Source organism: Megalobrama amblycephala, linkage group LG19 (genome assembly GCF_018812025.1).
Source record: "Megalobrama amblycephala isolate DHTTF-2021 linkage group LG19, ASM1881202v1, whole genome shotgun sequence".
NCBI classification, from domain to species: domain Eukaryota; kingdom Metazoa; phylum Chordata; class Actinopteri; order Cypriniformes; family Xenocyprididae; genus Megalobrama; species Megalobrama amblycephala.
Window position 1 is genome coordinate 32176728 of NC_063062.1, and position 23945 is coordinate 32200672.

Here is a 23945-nt window from a genome sequence, read left to right on the forward strand (position 1 = left end):
AAACTGTAAGTGCTTCTCAGAGTTAAAGCTGTCCATGACACTGCCTGATTTATTCAGAATTATAAAAAATCCTGACAGAGTTGATGCAAAGTGAGGACACAACTTTGATATATTTGAAGATTTTATATTGTTTGATATCTTAAAGATCTGACTATATATATATATATATATATATATATATATATATATATATATATATATAGTGAAACTTGTATATTACATTCATTCATTACACACAGACTGATATATTTCAAATGTTTATTTCTTTCAATTTTGATGATTATAACTGACAACTAAGGAAAATCCCAAATTCAGTATCTCAGAAAATTAGAATATTGTGAAAAGTATTAAAAACACCTGGTGCCACACTCTAATCAGCTAATTAACTCAAAACACCTGCAAAGGCCTTTAAATGGTCTCTCAGTCTAGTTCTGTAGGCTACACAATCATGGGGAAGACTGCTGACTTGACAGTTGTCCCAAAAGACGACCATTGACACCTTGCACAAGGAGGGCAAGACACAAAAGGTCATTGCAAAAGAGGCTGGCTGTTCACAGAGCTCTGTGTCCAAGCACATTAATAGAGAGGTGAAGGGAAGGAAAAGATGTGGTAGAAAAAAAGTGTACAAGCAATAGGGATAACCGCACCCTGGAGAGGATTGTGAAACAAAACCCATTCAAAAATGTGGGGGAGATTCACAAAGAGTGGACTGCAGCTGGAGTCAGTGCTTCAAGAACCACTACGCACAGACGTATGCAAGACATGGGTTTCAGCTGTCGCATTCCTTGTGTCAAGCCACTCTTGAACAACAGACAGTGTCAGAAGAGTCTAAAGACAAAAAGGACTGGACTGCTGCTGAGTGGTCCAAAGTTATGTTCTCTGATGAAAGTAAATTTTGCATTTCCTTTGGAAATCAGTGTCCCAGAGTCTGGAGGAAGAGAGGAGAGGCACACAATCCACGTTGCTTGAGGTCCAGTGTAAAGTTTCCACAGTCAGTGATGGTTTGGGGTGCCATGTCATCTGCTGGTGTTGGTCTATGAAAATCTATGGCGTATTGTGAAGAGGAAGATGCGATATGCCAGACCCAACAATGCCGAAGAGCTGAAGGCCACTATGGGAGCAACCTGGGCTCTCATAACACCTGAGCAGTGCCACAGACTGATCGACAGTAATTCAGGCAAAAGGAGCCCCAACTAAGTATTAAGTGCTGTACATTTGAAATAAATCAACTTTTTGATGATATTCTAATTATATGACCAGCACCTGTGTGTGTGTGTGTGTATATATATATATATATATATATATATATATATATATATATATATATATATATATATATATATATATATATATATATATATATAGGACAGGTTAAATTACATGTGTTTCCAAGTATAGAGTGTGCTTTTAAAATAATACTGAAGAAATTATTTAAAAGTATAAGCAATTAATGTTTTTAAGTTTATTTTGTTTGTATTCTTTCTTTTTTAAAACATAAATAGGGCTTTTGTGTTTAGGACATGTTTGGTCTCTTATCTCAAGAATCGGTGAACTGTTTGTTATAAGTCAGCAACACGTTCAAAATAACTTCGAAATGCTGTTGCAATTAATAATAATAATGACTTGTAAATAGTGCAATATTCTCTCATTATGCATTGCTATTCTTGTTATGATGGGGCTTATGAGCCGTTGCTTACACATTACATCTGTACTTTACTAGAAAGACCTCGCTAATTTCAGCAGCAACTCAGTGATTTGTTTCTATAAAACATCTCTCTGTTTTATATCAGAGCGCATTAAACTCCCAAGAAAAGGTGTTTAACAGTCAAGTGTTGGAAAATCGCTTCTGTCTAAATTGCTTAGCTGGGGAGTCGGACACAATGTTTCATTACCTTGGATCGGTGCCCAGGTGTGTTGGTTGATGATCACCAATCATAGACAGGTACTGATGGGGGGAGAAAAGGGTGAGGCAGACGTAGCGTTTCACGCAGAGGAGCAGCGCTCGAGCACACTGTCATCGCGGGCAACAACGTGGTTTCCTGTGTGGAAGCGAGCAGTTTGGACTAAGAATGTTGAAAGACGCTGACACGGTACGTCCTGTTATGTTTTTCTCGCTGTTTTGTTTAAAATCTTTTAAAACGTTTAACGTTAGTTTCAATTTAAATCGAACTACCAGTCGGTTTAATATCCACCATAGTGAGTTTATACCTCCTGTTACTGTTACTAACATAGCCTATACGTTCATCTGCTCAAATCTTATTTAAATGTTTACATCAGTAACAACACAACGAATATAGGATCTCCACAGCATAAACAGCTTTTTATTTACTTAAATCGATCATTTCTTCTTCTTATCTTTTTTTTTTTTTTTTTTTTACACATTTAGATAACTTGTATTTTCCTTGAAACTATGCTTAACACATTGTATAGCTAATGTGTGAGTTTTCCTTCAAAATACAAAGTCAGTTCAGTTTCTAAACAACTTGTATAGAACTGAAAGAAACTTGGTGTTTCTCAACCACGTGAAAAATGTAATCTAGTAGAAGGCAAGGGCTGTGTTCAGACTATATATATATATATATATATATATATATATGTATGTATATATGTATGTATATGTGTGTGTGTGTGTATATATGTAGGCCTATACTGTTTAATAAAAACATTAAGTGAAGCATTAAGCAATATCCCTCCATAAATGTTTAAAACAGTACAAATACATGTTAAATTATAATCTTGAAAATAAAAGCTTTATTTTGCTAATCTAGTTCATGTCATTTTTGTAAACATGCTTAATGTTTCAATTACAGATTTGGTGAAAATCATAGTTGATTGCATGTGGTTTATCTGTAGCCAAGTCAAGCGCATTCCTGAATATAGCCAAGGTTTTGAGATACAGCCGCAGTCAGTCTAATTTTATCTGCTTTATCAATTAAAAATTCAGGGCAAGGTTTGCTGTATACTACAAATACTGTAGAAATGGATCAGGGTGCAAGGCTGGAACATACATCACATGTTAGATCAAACAGAATCCTGAAGGATTATAATCCATCTAGACCTGGAAAAAAATATATATAAATTTGCTTAAGGTGCACGCTTTCTCACAGGTGCTCTCTGTCCCTGAGCTCAATACGGTGTCCTTACGGGAGTGAAATGTACTTTATATTAGAGCCTGTGCTGTTTAATTGGTCACCTGAGACCAGATTTCCAATAAATTTAAAAAAGTATTTATTTTTAGATCCATATAAAAACTTAAGTCTGCTAATGTATGCAAACAATAAGTAATAAATTAGCTGTAATGTTGGGGTCAACAAAGCTCTAGCACCGGGAAATATACCATAACCAGAAAGCAGTTTATGTGACATACCTGGGTTTCAGCAGATTTTTGGTTCAAAAAACGTACAAACTTTCAGGGTATGCAAGTAGCAATAGCAACTTACTCTCTAAACATAACCTGCTCCAGAGCAGCTCATGTTCCAGGATTAGTTTGCTTAAGAGGTATTCAGATGTGTGTTATATAATTATTGAAGCTATATTAAAGGTGCCATAGAATTGAAAATTGAATTTACCTTGGCATAGTTGAATAACAAGAGTTCAGTACATGGAAATGACATGCAGTGAGTTTCAAACACCATTGTTTCCTCCTTCTTATGTAAATTTGATTTGTTTAAAAGACCTCTGAAGAACAGGCGAATCTCAACATAACACCGACTGTTGTACGCCCCCAACTTTTGCATATACGAGCTCATGTTCAAGGCATTAGACAAGCCAGTATTAACGTCTGGATCTGTGCACAGCTGAATCATCAGACTAGGTAAGCAAACAAGGACAATAGTGAAAAATGGCAGATGGAGCAATAATAACTGACATGATCCATGATATTATGATATTTTTAGTGATATTTGTAAATTGTCTTTCTAAATGTTTCGTTAGCATGTTGCTAATGTACTATTAAATGTGGTTAAAGTTACCATCGTTTCTTACTGTATTCATGGAGACAAGAGATGTCGTTATTTTCATGGGGTATTTTGAGCTGAAACTTCACAGACGTGTGTGTGTGTATATATATATATATATATATATATATATATATATATATATATATATATATATATATATATATATATATATATATATATATATATATATATATATATATATATATATATATATATATATATATATATATATATATATATATATATATATATATATATATATATACAAAGTGCATAGCATAAATGAGTACACCGCCTCTGAACAAATACAAAACTAATATGTATTAAACATATAATAAAAACTGAGAAATATGTCATTAATAGCCATTAAATAAGTAAATTAGCCAATTTTGTTTAAATTAAGGATTGCAGAAATGAGTACACCCTAGATTTAATTCAACAAATATATAATATATATATTTTACTCTATTCAATCATTTGTAAGTGTGAACTCATGAAAACCATTGCCACAGGTAATCAGACATTTATTTGTTAAAGATTTATTTTTGGCGTCTCATCGTAGATTCAAATCTATAAATCAAAATGTATTGCATTTATGAAGAAAAAGTTGAGCACCTAAGGCTCTATCGCTATGCTCAATGGTGTACAGTGTCTTTGGGTGGATTAGGATTGTTTGTGATTTGGTCTTAGTGACTCAGGAGTCCTCTTGACTACTCCTAACGTTTCACAGATTTAGGAGCTTGTTTTAAACACTAAAATGCTTTGTGAAATACTCATAGAGCAAAAATTTAGGACTCCTAAAACTAGGACTGACACGCCCATTATTTAAGAGTTTCTCCTAAATCGGCAAGTTAGGAGCTACTTTAGCCTTGAGATGTTTTGTGAATGCGGCCCCTGATCTTTAATAGGGAATGTTGCTCAACTTGTCTCTACAGAAACCCCCACAAGGCAGGCGCTCGAATGCAGGCAATGAGGAAAGAGTAACATCATCTCTTTCAAGTTTGTGTATTAAATTACACAGTGGTGTGGGAATTCATGACAGCATTGATAAAGCACAACTCCCTCATACCTTCAGCACTCATACATCCCTATATAAGAGCTTTACTACCGCTGAACTTTACTGTGGGAACCAGGCACTTCTCACTGTACTCCTCCTCTAGCAACACCATAACATTTTGGACATTCTGTTAGGTCCAAAATGATTGATTTGGTCTCATGAGACCAGTGGCCTGTTGCATGAAGCTAGTTGAACAAACTCTTGAGTTTCAGAGTAGGTTTGGAGTTGACAAATCCAGATAAATCCAACCTGGTTTAGATCAGTATCTACTGTTGCACAACGCTCGGTATAAACTTTCTCTGTCTGTGTGACGCATGCGGCAAACAGCCAATTACATGGAACAAGGAGAACGTCAGTTTGATTCATTTCTCGCGAGTTCATGTCTCTTCTGAAGATTAAGAGATCGTTAAAATGTGAAAAATGTAAAAAAAATAAAAAATAACGCATTTACAAAGCAGGAATAAACACTGATGCAGTGAAAGTTTGAGAAGATCAATGCATGTGAATCAAACAGTTTCACAAAGAGCTCAAATGAATACATGTAAGCTTAATCTGTTTAAATGCTTTATATATTATGCATGTATTATATTTATTTTAATTTAAAAGCAAAGTTTAATGTTGTCAATTAATATAATGTGCCTAATTATATGAATGTCATGAATAATTCATAATTTGAATTTATTTAATATAAATATAATGAATAATTAACAGCAATTGTTGACCAGTTTTGTCTCTAAAATGTTTTCACTATAAACGGATTTAATTTGGAGCGAGAGATACAGGGGGAGTGGCTTTATTCCATCAGATACATGTCACTTTACTCACAGCTGATTGGTCGAGTTTGGGTTTGCGATCTCTAACTCAGAATAAAACCTGCTCCAGAGCAGGTTAGCCGTGTAGCGTAAGTTACCATAGCAATGAACCCCGCTAAAAACCAATCCACCTTCATAAACCAGAGTTTACTCAAACTAATCTTGAATTTACCTGGGTAGCAACTGAAACCGGCTATATGCAACAGGCCACTGAGTATTGATTCCCAGAATCTATATTTTGTAAATATGGGTTTGGAAATGGCTAACTGACTTTATTGTGCTTTGGCGACAGTAGGTAGTTCCAGTGACAACAACAACCATGCATGTCATTTCTGCAGGCTGCATCTTACTCTGTGAGATAAACAGTCACTCTTTTCATAGCTTTTGCTGGCTCTGAGACACTGGCTTGGTATTTCTCCTGCTCTTTGTCTAGCAAAAAAATCCCTCATCACTAAATGAAAGCTTAAAATGAAGGCCTGATTATTTCAGGGGCCTTGTCACAAGTCCATTGTTTTTGAATTTGTGTGTTACTTTTGCTATATTTTCACACTTAATACAATGATTTGGTAATCGTCATGTACCACTGTCCTCTTTTGTGCTAAGAAACGAGTCTCCTGACAGTTCTCTCCCAAGTGGTTCCATTGTTGTCAGCATTAAGTCTGAGAATGATTCAGTGGACTATATAACACATTTAATCATCAAGAAATGACTTCTCTTTAAATGTTTTGGTTCAACATACTTGCCTGTTGATCAAACATTGCCTTAAACTTACACCAGAAAATTTTTGTACTCATTTTTGCTACACAACATTTTATCACCTTGACAAGAATATCTTATTTTCCTGAATAATTTTGACATGCTTCTTTGGTAATTTATTAAGCAGAGGGGGTGTTTCAGAGGTGGTGTACTCAATTATGCTGTGCACTGTGTGTGATATATAATATATATCGTCCCCTTGGAATTATAAGGTTCTATCTGACATTTTTGTCAAAATTGAGTTATTCTGTGACAACTTATTTACATTATGTGATGTTTCTTTTTTCAAGTTGTGCACACATTTTGGTACTTTGTTTTCTAAAAAAAAAAAAAAAAAAAAAAAAGGTTCTATCTACAAAGTCGCACTCTAATTTGGCTCTATAAGGTTCTATCTGCGTGAGCCAATCAGCACTTTGAATGCACACACGAGGACCAATCGGGATCAGCGTTCTGTCATGTCGGCGCAATAGCAGAAGCGATCGCTTAGAAATGCTAAATCGGTGAAGACTTTAACCTTTTAAGACTTTATAAGACTTTATACACTTTAACCCATAGTGTATTACAAGTGGTAACTAAATATATTTTTTAAATACAGAGATAGTATATTAAAAGCACATTTTATTAAAAGGCCTATATTAGTGTGTGTGTGTGTGTGTGTGTGTGTGTATATATATAATATAATATAATATAAAGGCCTATTTTATTGTCATTTCACACATGGATCTGCTTTTTACTCCTTTTTATAACAGGATGTTTTCTATGCTAGAATTTCTATAATAAAATACATTTGTGATCTTATTAAATAATTAGTTATAAAGATTACTTATTAACCCTCTACTGCACACTACTTTTGATGTCACATGATAATTATTCCACATCATTTCTTGGTTCATTTGGGAACATTTTATTTATTTATAAAACTTTTTTTTGACCCCCTGCCCCAAAATATTTTTTCGTCGCCCAACAATGGTACAGAATCATCATTTATCATAAGACGATGCTCAGAGAGCAATACAAAATCACAAATCTTCTTCAAAAATGTCAAGAAATCATTACGTAAAAAGGGAAAAACGCTTGAAACACACTGATATACTGGATTTGATACAGGCATAGGTTTGTATCAATGTAGTGTTCGTGTCATCATGTACTTCATGTAATGAGATTTCACTCCAAGAAAAACTTCAAAAAGCAGTTCTCCTCTGCTGTGAAACGGAGGTGTGCGTTACACTTTTTGCACATCACTTTGGGTGTTCCTGTGCACATCTTCCCTTCTTATCTCACACATTATTTGTCAGTGTGAGGTATTGTTCAAGACATCCTTGAAAAGTACCTCTTATCACACGAGACAACAAAAAGAAAAAAACTGAATTTCTGAACATGCAAAACAAAAAAAAATCATAAAATCTGGCAAAAGACTTCTCTACACCTTCATACACGCACATTTTTTTTTTTTAATGTACAGTTCATATCATATAATAATCTTGCCGCCTCCTCACACCATGTGCTCCTGTAACTGTGTCATAAAAGCAAGTCCCACCTTTAAATGGTGCTTGATAGTGACTCCCACACCTTACTGGAATGTTCTTTGATACATTTTTGACCATTGGTTACAATCATTTTAAGAGACATGTACTAAACTTTCCATTGCCTGAAGACAATGCTGTGCTGTAGAGGGTTAAATGAAAAGATTGAAAAAATGATTGCACAACCACCAAATAGGTGGCGATATGCACTAAGTAGGTTATGTAAATCGCCATTAAACAAAAGAAGACAACAGTAGAATGACACGCTTTTTCTTAGCATCGGTTTCCATGGTGAATCATCGATTCGTCGCTCGGTTGAGAATGTCTTGTGTGTTAACCGGGAACATACTCTGGGTTGGCTGAAGTTACTCCCAGATGTGTTTTTGGAACGAGCATACCTCGAGTAAGTAAGGTTTGGGTTAATCAACTGAGAGTTCAGGGTATATGTGACGGTAATTTAATCTTGCTTTCTGGAATAATGAAAGTTTTAAGTGGGATTGTTTACCCAAAACAAAGATTCTGTCATCATTTACTCTTTCCAAACCCATATGACTCACTTTTTTTTTATTTATTTTTTTCTCTGAAACACAAAAGAAAATATTTTGAACACATTTGTGGTTTCTTTTGTCCATACAATGAAAGTCACATTCAAAGTATCTTGTGTTTCTGCAGAAGAAAGAAATACAGGTTTGGAACAACATGAGGGTGAGTAAATGATGACAGAAATTTTCATTTTTGAGTAAACTGTTGCTTTAACTTTCAGTAAGTTAGTATTTAAAGGGTTCCCTGACGGCAACATAGTGTTGGCCCAGATCCAGCCCACATCTGATCCGTGTGTAATCCACATATACCAGATGTGGGCCAGATCTGGGCCACAGTATGTTGCTGTCTGGGTTAGTTCACCCAAAAATGAAAGTTCTGTCATTAATTACTCACCCTCAAGTCCTTCGTTCATCTTCGGAACACAGATTAAAATGACAATAACGAGTCGGCATTCTAATGTAGAACCTGGAAGCGCTGGACATAAACAACATATGAGAATGACGCAGAAGAGAAGATATTGTTGAATAAAGTCGTTATTTTTGTGTAGTTTTTGTGCACAAAAAGTATTCTTGTCACTTCATAAAATTAAGGTTGAACCACTGCAGTCACGTCGACCGTTTTAAAAATGTCTTTAGTACCTTTCTGGACGTTGAAAGTGTTGATTATATTGCTGTCTATGGATGAGTCACATACCTCTCAGATTTAATCAAAAATATCTTAATTTGTGTTGCAAAGATAAACAAAGGCTCTTACGGGTGTGGAACGACATGAGGGTGAGTAAGTAATGACAGAATTTTCATTTTTGGGTGAACTAACCCTTTAAGAAAAGTTTATAGAGCCAATGATATTTCTCCCCACACAAACCACAGACACTTCAGAGACATGACAGTTTGGTCTTATTTTTAAGTGCTGTTCATATATTTAAAAAAAAAAATGCTGTCACATGAGGCTTCAGACTTTAAGTTAAACGAAACCCTTCTGCTTTTTGAATGTCATGTTTCTTTGAACTCACTAGCGTTATGGTTTCCTTGTGTCTGATAGGCTCACTGCTGAACTTGACATCAATGGGAATATAATCGAAGAAACTGAATTCGGAGGAAGATTCATGTAACGGATGTTTGTCATGCTCCCAAAAAGCAAGGTGTAGGATCAACTAACATTTGATCCAAGGAAGAACAAAGAAACAGAGTGGTGCTTCAACGAAAGCACATTCTGTGTTGGGTGACTGCCCACCATTTCCTGTAGAGACCAACATCCTTTCTTGCTTCTCAACTGTTGCCTTCATTTAACCGAGCTGTTCTAAAATGAGAAAGACGTATACTAAATTCCTCATCTTAGCAGTAGCTAGCAGCCTTTGCTTAGTCATATTCTATTCCCAACTAAGGGATGTGGAACTCACACAAAGAGATTTGGCCAGAAACCCTTCGGTTACAACTGCCACTCCTAGAAAACCCACAACTCTAGTCATAAGCACCATAAAAAAGAAAGCCAAAAGTGTTATGCAAGTTGAACTTCCACCCCTTACTATTTCTGAGGATTTCAGAAAAGACATTCCCAAAAATGGTGCCTTCTGGAACCGGAAACTTCATTCTCTCCTCAGGCAGTTTGACTCGACAATGAACAAAACGCGCAAGGACCCACATGTCAAGTTTCACTGTCAATCTGAGAGTTTTGAGTTGCTACAAACCAACATTCAGGATATTCAGTCGTATCCTCCTCTTTACGGAGACTTCCTTAGAGGCATGGAGTGTCGAAACCCACCACTTCTTCATGATCAGCCTGGCAAGTGTGCGTCGGATCAAATTTTCCTTCTCTTTGCAATCAAATCCATCCCAAAGCACTTCGAGAGGCGCCAAGCAGTCCGAGAGACTTGGGGAAGGGAAGGGTCGTATGAAAACGGACTTCAGGTACGAACGGTCTTTCTGCTGGGTCGATCATCTGCGGATGATCCCACTCTCGACAAAATGGTTTCGTTTGAAGCTCAGCAGTTTCAAGACCTGCTCGTTTGGGATTTTCACGACACCTTTTACAACCTGACTCTCAAGGAGCATGTGTTCTTCAAGTGGATGATGGATCACTGTCCTCAGGTGTCTTTCGTTTTTAAGGGCGACGATGATGTTTTTGCCAACACTCAAGCGATACTGAATCATCTGAAGTCTCTGGAGCCCGAACAGGCCTTGTCGTTGTACACTGGGCAGGTCATTTCTGAGGCCACGCCGTTACGGGACCCTAAGATCAAATATTATGTTCCTCAGTCTTTCTATGAAGGTCCTTACCCTCCTTATGCTGGCGGCGGTGGATTCCTCTTTTCTGGAAACCTTCTCCCATCTCTTCACCATGTTTCCTTTTACATACCCTTCTACCCTATTGATGATGTCTACACCGGGATGTGCTTTAAAGCAATCGGAATCACTCCGACCAAACACGATGGTTTCAAGACATTTGACATTCGGGAACAAGATCGAGAGAACCCCTGTGTGCACAAAGACTTGCTCCTGGTGCACCAACGCAACCCTCAGCAGACCATGAGACTGTGGAGAAATATGCACAGCTCCATGTTGACCTGCTGATATGTTTGGTAAACTGGTAAACGGACCATTATTAGACCATTTAGCTGTTCTGCTTGATAAAGGCCCATGTTGAATAAGAATAAGCTGGTAAAAAAAATACTGTGCATTAAAGTACCTTTTCAAGACATTTGAGACTCTGGATGAAGACTATTTTTGGTTAGTTTTTACTTGAGTTGAAATGACTTTGGTTTGTTTCATTACTTGAAAGAAAACTTATGATGGTGATGAACACCATTTATGTTTCTGTGCAATTGACACTGAGCTCTTTATAGGTTAACTTTTAAGGCAATGTTTCCCAACCCTTCCCACCAACACTATGCATTTTTGAATCTGATTCAACTCATCTGCTCCTTCAAGACCAGAAATAGATGGGTCAGATAAGGAAGACATTGAAAATGTGCACTGTTGGTGTGCCTCCTGGTCGGAAAACACTGCTTTAAGGGATAGATCGCCCATAATTACTCATTTTGTCCTGCAGAACACTGATATTTTATAGATTGTTTCAGCTGAATCAGAAATTTGGTCTAATCTTTCAAACTCCAAAAAGGATTGTGTAAAATTAATCCATCTGACTCCACTGGAATATCATGTTTTCTGAAGCGACATAATCACGCTATATAAAGAATGGATCAAAATAGACGTCTATCCTCTTTTGTGTTTCACGGAAGAAAGTATCTGGTGAACTTCCTTTATCGAATGTCAAACCTCTGGTTTTCACATTTCTTAACATTTGGTCACATTTTGATTCACATGATTCCCCTTTGTCGATGTTGCAACTGTTTCAAGCTGCTCACGTGAATTCATCAACCGAAAATTGCTTGGTTTTAAAAAGTGACTTCTGTGTGATCTGTGCTTCATAATTTCCTGCACTATTAAAAATAAACTATGAACCTTATTTTTCCCTGAAAAATTTCACTAATGTGACCACACCTTTAGAATATACAGTATTAGAGTTTCTGATGGATTAATTCACACTAGCTTTATGTCCCATTTTGAAATTTGAAAGTTTTGGACCTTGTTGACTTCAGCAGTTGTCCATTCTTCACAATATACTGTATATTCTTCTGTGTTTAACAAGAGAAAGAAATCTGTTATTTTTCAAGTTTGCATGTGAGACATCAAATTGGCGTGTGCGTAATTCTTTGGAAATCGCTGTTCTTGGAAAGCACATGTTCCTGGAAGATAGGCCTTGTGGGAGATGAACGTCTTATCAGGCATTATTTATCAGGGATGCGTTTCTCAAAAGCCTAAGTAGATTATAGAACTATTAGCACCAATGGTCTCTACAATGAACTTAACTCACTATGCATCTGATAAACGCAGCCCAGATTGATGAGCTGTGAAAAGTTTTGCAATTGGTATCGTTATCTGTCAGTCATCTTATGTGTCAGTGCCTTGTGTTGTGACGCTATAGTGATTTATGTGAAAATGCAACCAAGTATGAGATGTTTTATTTTTGAAGTTCAAATTATAGTATGTGCTTGAATGGTATTTAAATGTCTAGGGCTAGGCTGCAGTATCTATGTGTGTTTGTGTGAATTATGATGAATTGCATGGAAAAAAACACAATGTAAAGTTCACATTAAAGCTATTTTGTTAGTGTTATATCTAGAATAAGAACCTAACGCAACTCTGGCTGATTTTGTGGAACGAGGATTTTGGAGGATGGGCAGTTTTAATTTCATTTTGAATATGGAGGAAGCATGCATTGACACTCAAATGAGGAAGCTGTGGTTGGTAAACTGTTTATTACTGTAAAATGAATGGACAAGTACATGCTATGTTAGTCTACATGCTTCATCTCTTGCTTATTAGAATAGATTGGAATTTGGAATCAGACTCACTCAGATGACTGCATCAAAACCGAAACAAGTTGTTCTTTGGGAATGTTTACAAGACGACAATGTACTAAAAATGGAACAGTTTTTCCTTTTGCGTTTTTCGCGTATACAGACGACAATGTCGTTAAAATGATCCACGTTCACACGGATCCACGAAAACGATTAAAAATGCTGTATTATGCATGCCAGGCCAGTTGTTGGCGATGTAACTTGTAAAGAACTACACGCCTAGACTGAACGCACAATACGCATGCGCATGACGTCATTGTTTTCACAAATTCACGTTTTTGTAGTTTACATGGAGACGATAATGCTAAATGTTTTCAAAAGTTTGCATTTTCAGGCCCCCAAAACGCTGTTGTATTGTAAATGGACAGCCAAACTGCATAAAGCTTTCCTTTTTTCCTTTTTTTCCCTTCAGGGTCACTACAAGGACATGATGATGGGAAAATTCAAGAAATTATATTTTAATGCTTTTGTGTTTGCTAACAGAACATTTGCATTCCCCAGAGAAACTTTGCATTGACTCAAACTATATTTTAACCCTTATGCAAGCAAATTCTAGTTGTAACACTACATAGTCAAACTATTACTATCGGTGAAATTAGAAACTTTAAACACAAACATAGTAAAATGCTGGCTCTAATGTAACAATCAGGACTCAAATGTATAAAAACTGTTGCAAAAAAATGTACAAAGTTAATTTGGAGACCATTAAAACTAATTGTTACCAACCCCTACTCACTGTGATGGCCAATTCAGATGAAAATTTTCATATAAGTAAATTATTTTACATTTTTCTAACGTTAATCAGTGCCTTTTCACTGATAACATTGTTTTGTTGGCATACAAAGGACGTTTAGGTAAAGTTATCGGTTTATTGCTCTTTTCTCGACTTTATTCGTAGTCTTGAGGTAATGATTTCAGTACTTTCATTTTTGAGGTATTTGGATTAGGCTAATGATTCATTCACAAGGTTTTATGAGGGCAAACGGTACTGTACATTTTGCCAGCTTGATTGTTTCTCATTGACTAAGGCACTAATAACTGGAGACATGCTGTTTTTAAACATTTTCTCATTAATTTTCCCAGTGGCTAGGTTTTATTTTGTTACGGGTTTTTAGCACTTTCCACACACATACCACTGATGTCTTTATCTTCATGCAGAACATTTGTAAGGTTGTTCGAGTGCATCTGTGTGTATGAGAAAGCTGGTGGAAACTAATGTGTGAAAATGTGACGAAGTCTCAGAGATATATTTAGAATTCATATCGTCAGTTTACGTCGATTAACTTACAGGGGAAAGGTAACATGAAAACTTTGTTGATTCCAGAACACACAATAATTACCTTGTTTTCTTGAGCTTATTATTTGAGTGCTTACTGTATTTTCAATAATTATTCAGTAATTGTACGTACTGTCCTTATTCTAATTACATAATTATATTGGTGAGTTTCACTGTAAAAGTGCAAAATACTGCTTTGAGAAAAATCACTGTAATTTCATACAATTACTGGCTTATGAAATTCCATTGGTTGTTGACATCGTTTTGTCTGACTGTCATCAAAGTTTGTTTGATTTGTCTGATATTTTACTGATCCCATTTAGTCTGTCAATATTAGTCATGCAAAACTGAAACCTTTTTTTTTTTTTTAACTGGTTGTGGAGTTGAGAGAGAGAGATTATTCTTTTAGTTACAGTGCCTCCTGCTGCTGAACTACAATATTCACTGTCCTTACTCAGAAAGTTCATGTCTAGACTGCATGAGCGTTCCCGACCACAAGCGTCCAGTGCAGTGACCATTAAATGAATAATAAATGAATATTGTATTAAATACAAATGTATTGTACAAAAAAAAACTTATTTATTTTTATTTACAGACATATAATATGTCTTCTCCTCCAATATATGCATGACTTAAGTGTTGTTTGTGTTTAATGGTGTGATTCCCTGTCGAAAAAACCAGCATATGCTGGTTAGGTATGTTTTGAAGCATGGAAGCTGGTTTATGCTGGTCATGAGCTGGTTCAAGCTGGTCAAGTGTTGGTCCTAAAGCTGGAGCGAGTTGCTTAGGACCAGCACTTGACAAGCTTAAACCAGATTCCATGCTTCAAAACATAGAGCGCGTATAAAACAGGCAATTCTTGTAACACTGTTTGAGGTTCTTGTGATGCAACATTGATGTTTACATTACCCTTCCATACTGTTCTATACCTGCCTCAGCCCTCCCCGCCGTCTTATCCAGTGAGGATTTCTGCCCCAGGGGACGCAGGTATGATCCTGTAATCCCCATAAGACTCATTATTGGACTACTTGAAAGACAATCCCCATCCTGTCTCCATCTACAACGACTAGTAGGGACTTGTACCGAAATGGAACATGTGGAAAAGCACACATGCACAATGGAAACAACTTCTCAAACAAGAAAAAAAATGTAGGCTGAGACTTGATTTTGTCCATGGGGAATTGGTTGGATGGTTGTGGTTTGCTATTGGTTGATTTGTGCCAGTAAACCCTCATCAGAGAAGAGATGTTGATTAAAGATTACAAGGGCACATCAATATTTTATTTTATTTTTTTATTTTAAATAATATGCACACTTAAATCATTTTTAATAAATAATGCAATATTACATTTAAAAAAACCTGTCAATTTTGATTTCATGATTACTTTAACTTCTTTAATTGAGCAAAGTGAACTATCACACAAAAATAAAAACAGAAACATACATATAGTTAAATGAAGATTCAGTGTTGAATTTTTGGAGAGTTTTTATTTAAAAGGAGAAAAGAAGTAGCAAATATATAGATGTGAAGTTTACATTAAAATGATCACTACTGGCATACAGAAAGTAGACTAATTGTTCAGTGGTGATCCATGAAAGGTTGTTTAAAATGTTCCACTTCTCACTTCAACAGTTTGCATAGATGTCCTCATTGGAGAGATTCTTTTTGAATGTGCGTTCAGGGTTAATGGTGTAGATGGCCTTATCTCCACATGCCTTTGACTGAAGCTGATGGCTTTTCTCTGTACTTGAAGACACATTGGCATAAACGTCCTCATCTTACTTTGTTTCCTGAAATGCATTAATAAATGAGCTGCGAACTTGTACACTCTGTTAGCTTTCTGATAATTCTCTCACAACAGAACATTTTTCTGAAAACAATGGTGTAACACTTAAGTGACAGTGCAGTATTAGCCCAGTATTAGGAGGTTCCATTTGTGCCAAAATTGAGTCGACTGCTTTGTGCTTTTGTACTATACATTTGTCTTTGTCAACTTGTTCAGATAAATTAATATGTTCTCTGTATGTTCTCAGACTACAGTAAGGATCACAGAGAAAGATGACAGTAAATATTTTTTTGGCACAAATGGAACCTCATACAGTATTAATACCAAATTTTGTTTGCCTTGCCCTTAAAAACTGTTTTTGTAAAGTTTAGTAGCTTTTATTTAATGTCTATTATCTTTGAAGTTTTTTGCTAGTGTACTTAAAAGCTGACAAAATTAACTTTTAAAGGGATAGTTCAACCAAAAATGAAAATTATCCCATGATTTACTCACCCTTAAGCCATCCTATGTATATATGACTATCTTGTTTCAGACGAACACAGAGTTATATTGAAAAAATATTCTGACTCTTCCAAGCTTTATAATGGCAGTGAATGGCGCTCATGATTTTGAAGCCCAGGAAAAAGTGCATCCATCCATCATAAATGTAATCCATACAGATCCAGGGGGTTAATAAAGGCCTTCTAAAGTGAAGCGATGGGTTTTTGTAAGAAAAATATCCATATTTAAATTATATATAAACTATAATAACTAGCTTCCAGCAAATGGCCGTACACATCCAGCTATGGCGAAAGAGTGACCCCTGACCCGACATAGGATGTAGGAGTATCGTGAGCTTAGATGCCTCTCGCTGTTCAAAGAGATAGGGCTGGGCAACAAACTCAAGCTCCTCTTTTTGAAATCCTCCAACAATTTTTTTAAAAAAAATTGTATTCTCATTTTAGACACTTTTTTTGGGCTTCAAAATAATGAGCGCCATTCACTACAATTTTAAAGCATGGAAGAGTCAGGATATTTTTAATATCGTGTTCATCTGAAAGAAGAAAGTCATATACACCTGATGGCTTGAGGGTTAGTAAATCATGGGATAATTTGAATTTTTGGGTGAACTATCCTTAAAGTTCTATCTGTCTGTCTATCTGACAGTTGATGCAACTCACTTCATGAGAAACATATCATGGCAGAAAAGATACTTACACTTCTGTTTGGTTTTTTGCACCTGCATATACCAAAAAAAAAAAGGAAAACATTCTCATTTATCTCAATTAATGTATAAAATATTTTATATAACTTAAATATCTAGCAGAATCCTACCTTCTGTAAAACAGAATAGTAAGTGCAAATATAAGCAATGAGAACAGTACCAAAACTGTGAGCAAAGCAGTGAATGATATGCCTGCAAAAGCAAAGATAACAGACAAACATGCAAATCATGGCCTTTGTGCCTGTTCATTTCATCTGTTTAATGTCTCAACATATGTAATATCTTTATTTCTCAGTTGCTTTGGATGATTTTTTGAAACAGTCTTAACATTCTTTAAACTGTAAGTGCAGTTGTTTTATGGTAAATAATGTGTACTGCATGCCTGTAAAATCAAGCACAGACTGACCTGGGGCATTGATCTGTAGGATTGTGGAGTTCACTGCACCATGTGTGTTCTGTGCCTCACAAATGTATTCCCCACTTTTCTCATGAGCCACAGTAAAGGAAAGCACACGTGAGGAACCCACTTCTTCCACTATACCTTCCTTCTTCATGAACCACCTGTGGGCCGCTGGAGGGTTGGCATTACTTTGACAGGTGAGGGTTAAATTATTACCAAGCCAGACTGAGCCTGTAAGAGAGATCTGTGTATCCTTAGGAGGATCTGTGGGTCAGAAAGAGAAGAAACTGTGTGTATTTTCAGAACGACCAGAAAAAGAGAAATGCTGCAAACTGTGTTGGGTTAAAATCTCACACTCCACATTGAGGATGATGGTCTTGTGGCTCAGCAGGGGTTTGTCCTCTCTATCTCGCAGATGGGTGGAAACACAGTTCACTTTCAGGTCATGATGACGGAATGATGGGATGAAGTTCAAAATGCTCTGAACACTCTGTGTCCCGTCAGCATTCAGCTGTGTCCATTGTGTTATGTTACCACCTAATGCAGGATCCCATGTTACATTTGGAGTGGCACTGGGGCAAGGGGCTGGAACAGTGCAAGTCAGATTCCCCACCTCACCCTCCCTGAGTACCGGCATAATCACACGCGGCTCTGCCAAGGAATCTGTCAGGATATGGAGAGAAGGAGTAATCTACATTTATAGAAACTAAGCATTTTCAAATAATAATGGATACACTTTATTTTAAGATGCACTAAATATACAAATAAATACTAAGCAGTGCTTCCCACAGGTTTGAAATATACTTGCAGTGGTAGCCAGGTGAAAAATTACCCACGTCATAAAAATGGTCTACTACATGTGACAAACAACAAATAATGTGATTTTTAATATTTTTATTTATTGAAATTCATTTTAATTACATTGGCTACTATTGCATTTAATTACATACTAATATTATGCATTATTATGCACTGTAGATTATGCAAAATTACAATATTCTCCTTGCTTTGTCATATAGTGTCTCTCTCAGTGAATGGGACACAGATTTTCCTGATACAGTAAAATGTAAATATTGAATAATATGTGTCAAATGTTCTTAGTCTTTTCTTCCTGAGGGGGAGCATCCCAGCCAGAGAGACTACAATAGTTTACTATGAATTCAATTGAAATCAAATGAAATACAATTTATTGTGTAACCAAAATACCAATAAGGCCAAAAAAAAATAATAATAATTAGTAAGTGACTTAATTATAAACCAGCCTGAAATACACAGGGACTCTTATTTTGAAATGTCTATACTATTGCGGGCTGGTAAATACATTGCCAGGTAAAACGCTGCGTTTATATAGAATTGTCTCTTTACGACCACAACAAACGGGACAATTTTCAGACGCACATTCCAACTTCACCTCAGCGCCAGGTGCAAGTCAAACGAGCGCGGAAAAGGTAGGCTACAGGTGACTACGAGGGAGCTTCAGTTAAACAACAGTGAACTGCGGTCAGATGAGATGTTGTCAGGCTATGACAGGCTATGAATCGGTAAAACTCAGAAAAATTAACTGTCCAATCAGCCGTTACTGTGCTCGCGGCGCACACTCAAGAATTGCGGTGCGCGCTGCATTTTACTTTATTATAGCTTAAAGGTACAATTTGTAAGATATTCGCAGAAAAAATATCCAAAAACCACTAGGCTAGTGTTATATATTTTGTCCAGCTGATTACTAACAATATCTCTAATGTTTTCAACTACTTGTAAATCATGAGAAAATTCCCATTCTAAACAGTGACACGGGGCAGTGCAGTCGCCTGTCAATGACGTCAGTTACCCTTTGTTACCACCTTTACTGACGTAGAAACCACATGACAACAGTGTCGTGGACAAATGCGGAAGTAGTGTCTAGCGTCCAGCAAACCACTAGCTTGCTTCAAGCAGTTCCTTATTTACTTCTTGCACGTTTTATGGTGGATTGTGTTACTTATTTATGGAACATAATTACTGTTTACCATCTGCCGCTGGTTCTGTCGACAAGGACAGCTCCCGTAAACGTAAGCGTACGGGCCAACCAAACGACAAGAGACAAGAGGAGAGAAAGAGCGAGGATCAATATCGGTGTTGCATTTTCTAGATGGAGAGAGCTTCGCAACAAACTTCACCTAGAAAGAGATGCCGATCTCGCTTGTGTTTTACTCGACAGGTGAGTTGTTTTGATTCGTATCTTTACAGAAAACGTATGCCATTATAACGATCAACACGATTAGTATTATGGGGCATACACGCGCGAGGACGCGTCTGATCCATAGTTTATACATTTATAAAACTTTACCTCATCCGTTAAATCCATGATTTATCTTTCCGTCTGATTGATGGCCGTCAGCGGTTGGGTAGAAGACAACAAATCCTATCATTCCACGCACCTTCTTAGCGTCGTCAAACCACGCGATTGTTATTGTTTTGGTAGTGCGCCCTCTAGTGGCAGGTCCTACAAATTGTACCTTTAAATAAAGCGCAAAAGAAAGTACGCGAGCATGCACCGTCGTTGTTCTGTTGTAAGTTGAGTCATGAAATGACCAAACATGCGATTAAAGCTGCCTCAAAACTGTGCATGCATGTATTTGTTGACATGGTTTTAAAGCTATTGTTATCCAATTTTTTTTGGCCTTAAAACGTCTTAAAATGCACATGTGTACACAAGGGAAATCTACATTTTCTCAGGGGAGCATGCCCCCGAACCCCCCTAGCAAACTACATTTTGTGATCTCGGTAATTATGAAAACAGGCGTACGGCCGGGCTTCTATTCTATCTAGCCAAATATGAGATAAACATGTATTTCTCCAAATGTGTGCACTTTGGGACTAAAAGTTTGTATGTGTATGCACTGTGATCAAAACTAAATGGGACCAAACACGATTGAATGTAAAGGTTTGTGTCTCGTTATTCTATTAATAACTACCTGATTTTGCATTCCTATCAGAAATTAAGAATTATTAGTGTCATTGTAAATAGTGGTGCAAATATCTAAGCTATCTAATACTTCAAATTCCAAAGTTAAAAAACATTTTTCATAATAGTATGAAAGTGTAACCTGCAGTGTAACCTGGTCAGAAATAAATAAGTATAGAAATGGCACACAGGCGACACCTCCGTCACACTCGGTCTTTTTGAAAAGTTGGAGGTAGAGGCAAGTGAAATAAAAACAAAAGTTTCTAAGAAGTTGTACACACCAAATTATGCTTTGCATTCAGAACAGGCCCAGAGATACTAAAGCCTAATAGTCATACTTCACTGAATGGCCAATTACACATGTATTTTATGCATTTTCAAAATACAAAATTTTTTTTTTTTCCATATAGTATAATATTTGTTATTTTATGTTGATGCATTTCAACTGAGGTATTTTTTAGATATATTTTAAATACATTTTCATGCATTTATGCCCATATCTGACCAAGGGACTGAGTGAACAACAGATAATTCAGGAATGAAACACAACTACTGTGTTTTGGGAGCAAAGATACACAAAATAAGTGTGACCTAAATTGTAATTTACTCGATATTAACTTGATTGAATTGTTGTATAACTAGTTGAGCTACTAATATGTGCCCCATTAAAACCTGGAACATTTTTCAAAGATTTGATGCCATGGACCTCTTAAACTGAAAACACTTGCTGTTAGTGTCTTTAATTATTATTGAAACATTTGCACTCTCTTACCTGACACACTTATCTGCACAGATATTGATGCCCTCACATCAAAGTCCTCAGATTGAAGCCTGAAGTAGTAGCGATCTGAATGCGGGCTGGTGAGATTCATCATGACAGAAGTGCAGTTTTTCTTTCGTAGGTCCCCCACCATCTTCATCTGAGGTTCCAGCTGATGGTGAGCGTTGGTAAAATTATCTGTATCATAGAGTGACCACAGAGATCCTCGTATCCATGTTGCTACTGGTGAACGGTCAAGAAATACTTCAACCTCCTTTGAAATGTTGAATTGGCAGGGAATCACAAGGCAGGAGCCGCTGGTGGCGTTTAGGGTTTTGGGGTACAATGCTTTCATGCCTGCCTGACACCAAGCAGCTGAAATACAAATGTGCTATAATCAAATATAATATATATCTATATACACTGTGCCTCAAAAATATTTAGACAATTAAGCCACATTTAAAGGGTTAGTTCACCCAAAAATGAAAATAATGTCATTAATAACTCACCCTCATGTCGTTCTACACCCATAAGATCTTCGTTCATCTTCGGAACACAAATTAAGATATTGTTGAAATCTGATGGCTCAGTGAAGCTTCCATTGCCAGCAATGTTACTGCACCTCTCAAGATCCATAAAGGTACTAAAAACATATTTGAAACAGTTCATGTGTGTTCAGTGGTTGTATTCTAATATTATAAAGCAACAAGAATACTTTTTGTGCCCCCAAAAAACTAAATAACGACTTTTCAACAATATAGTGATGGGCCAATTTCAAAACACTGCTTCAGAGCTTTACAAATCGAATTAGTGAATTGGAGCGCAAAAGTCACGTGATTTCAGCAGTGTAGCCGTTTGATAGGAGATCCGAATCACTCATCAGAAACAAAAGATTCATAAAGCTCAGAAGCTTCATGAAGCAGTGTTTTGAAATCGGCCCATTTAGATATTGTTGAAAAGTTGTTATTTCTTTTTTTTGGCGCACAAAAAGTATTCTTGTCGCTTTATAATATTAAGATAGAACCACTGAACTCACATGAACTGTTTTAAATATGTTTTTAGTACTTTTATGGATTGTGAGAGGTGCAGTAACATTCCTGTCAATAGAGGCCTCACTGAGCCATCGGATTTCATCAACAATATCTTAATTTGTGTTCTGAAGATTAACGAAGGTCTTACGGGTGTAGAACGACATGAGGGTGAGTCATTAATGACATTATTTAAAATGACATATTACATTTTTTGGGTGAACTAACCCTTTAACAATTTATAGGCTTCATGTCTTAGCATTATAGGCTATATATACACATTTATATTAAAGAAAATAGCACAAGCACTCTTTTCAGTCAAATCATTTCACTCAATGAAGCTTGTTCTCTTTCTAAATGAACTTTTCGGGTTATCACACTTTATAGGACATGTTCATATACACTCTTAAAAATAGTGTAAACCCCCCACCACTTATTTGTTTGAAGATCTAATGCAATGATTTTGAGACATTTTCAAATATGAAGTGTCCAAAAATGTCCAAATATTTTTGGGGTCATTGTTAATTCACTTATATACATATATATATATATATATATATATATATATATATATATATATATATATATATATATATATATATATATATATATATACACACACACACACACATATATATATACATAATTTAAAGAGATAAAAAGACAAACCTGATAGAATGGAGCCGAATACAAGAAAATCTGCAGCAAGCATTCTGAGAATCACCTGAGGTGTATTTAGAAATAATGAAGATTAAAGTCGGCATAAAACGTTGCTACTGTCTTTTCTTCTCTACTGTGATGTCTATCCGAGTGAAACGGCATCTGAAATGGGGTGGGAGTGATTTCATCCTTCAGGAATTGACTGGATTGTTGGAAGTTGGGTGTTGCTAACAAAATGGAGGCAGATCTGAATGCCAGCCAGTTTGCAATCAGTTGTGGGGGATTTCTCTCCACCGCACTCACTGCTAGCACCCTCACATTAAGAACTTTATTTATTGAGGATGAGGATGAGGATGATGATGATCAACGGCACTAAATAGCGACACAGACAGACCTGGCTACCAAAAGAAGACCGGCTGTGTCCCCATTGCACAGGAAATGAAGTGGAAACAGAACTGCACATCCTGCCCGGAATATGCACAATAAAAAGAGCGAAAGAGCCTCCAGCGGGACAGAACTACCAACATACTCACTATATGCCTAGAGACACTTCTATTATAAGATTAAACATTTTTATTGCTATGTTTTTTTTTATGTTGTTTTTAAAACAATCTGTATTCCATTGTATTTTATTCATGATTTTTTTTTGTCATTATTATTATTTTATTATCATTATTTTATTTATTTATTTATTTTATTGTAAAGAGTTATTAATGCTTTGGCAATGTTAAGATTTCTTTCACCATGCCAATAAAGCTATTTGAATCCTTAATCTTGAGAGAGAGAGAGAGAGAGAGAGAGAGAGAGAGACTGACT

The 23945-nt window shown here is 36.3% G+C and overlaps 2 protein-coding genes across 3 annotated transcripts; one reads left to right on the forward strand and one right to left on the reverse strand.

The window, feature by feature from the left end:
* Positions 1 to 1781: 1781 nt before the first annotated feature.
* On the forward strand, positions 1782 to 12115 carry b3gnt2l (UDP-GlcNAc:betaGal beta-1,3-N-acetylglucosaminyltransferase 2, like). Its single transcript, XM_048168399.1, has 2 exons — positions 1782 to 2090; positions 9692 to 12115. Exon 2 carries the CDS (start codon positions 9955 to 9957, stop codon positions 11218 to 11220), a length of 1266 nt encoding a protein of 421 aa, XP_048024356.1. The 5' UTR covers positions 1782 to 2090; positions 9692 to 9954; the 3' UTR covers positions 11221 to 12115.
* A 3699-nt stretch (positions 12116 to 15814) lies between these two features.
* On the reverse strand, positions 15815 to 23486 carry LOC125254042 (myelin-associated glycoprotein-like). 2 transcript variants are annotated; one of them, XM_048168403.1, is made up of 7 exons: positions 23139 to 23486; positions 21454 to 21816; positions 18092 to 18400; positions 17744 to 18001; positions 17448 to 17529; positions 17331 to 17352; positions 15977 to 16137 (listed from the first exon to the last, which is right to left on the reverse strand). In XM_048168403.1, exons 1-7 carry the CDS (start codon positions 23179 to 23181, stop codon positions 16126 to 16128), a joined length of 1089 nt encoding a protein of 362 aa, XP_048024360.1. In that variant the 5' UTR covers positions 23182 to 23486; the 3' UTR covers positions 15977 to 16125. The 2 variants fall into 2 exon arrangements, with proteins under 2 accessions (XP_048024359.1, XP_048024360.1); XM_048168402.1 differs by lacking the exon at positions 17448 to 17529 and having other exon boundaries at positions 15815 to 16137; positions 23139 to 23485.
* Positions 23487 to 23945: the final 459 nt, after the last annotated feature.

Excerpts from the sequence above, each read along its gene's own strand:
- b3gnt2l (XM_048168399.1), top strand. The coding sequence starts at position 9,955 with ATGAGAAAGACGTATACTAAATTCCTCATCTTAGCAGTAGCTAGCAGC.
- LOC125254042 (XM_048168402.1), bottom strand. The coding sequence starts at position 23,181 with ATGCTTGCTGCAGATTTTCTTGTATTCGGCTCCATTCTATCAG. Across the intron at positions 17,353-17,743 it reads CCTACAGATCAATGCCCCAG|GTGCAAAAAACCAAACAGAA; the intron begins GTCAGTCTGTGC and ends TGGTATATGCAG. Across the intron at positions 16,138-17,330 it reads GCAAAAAACCAAACAGAAGT|GAAACAAAGTAAGATGAGGA; the intron begins GTAAGTATCTTT and ends AATGCATTTCAG.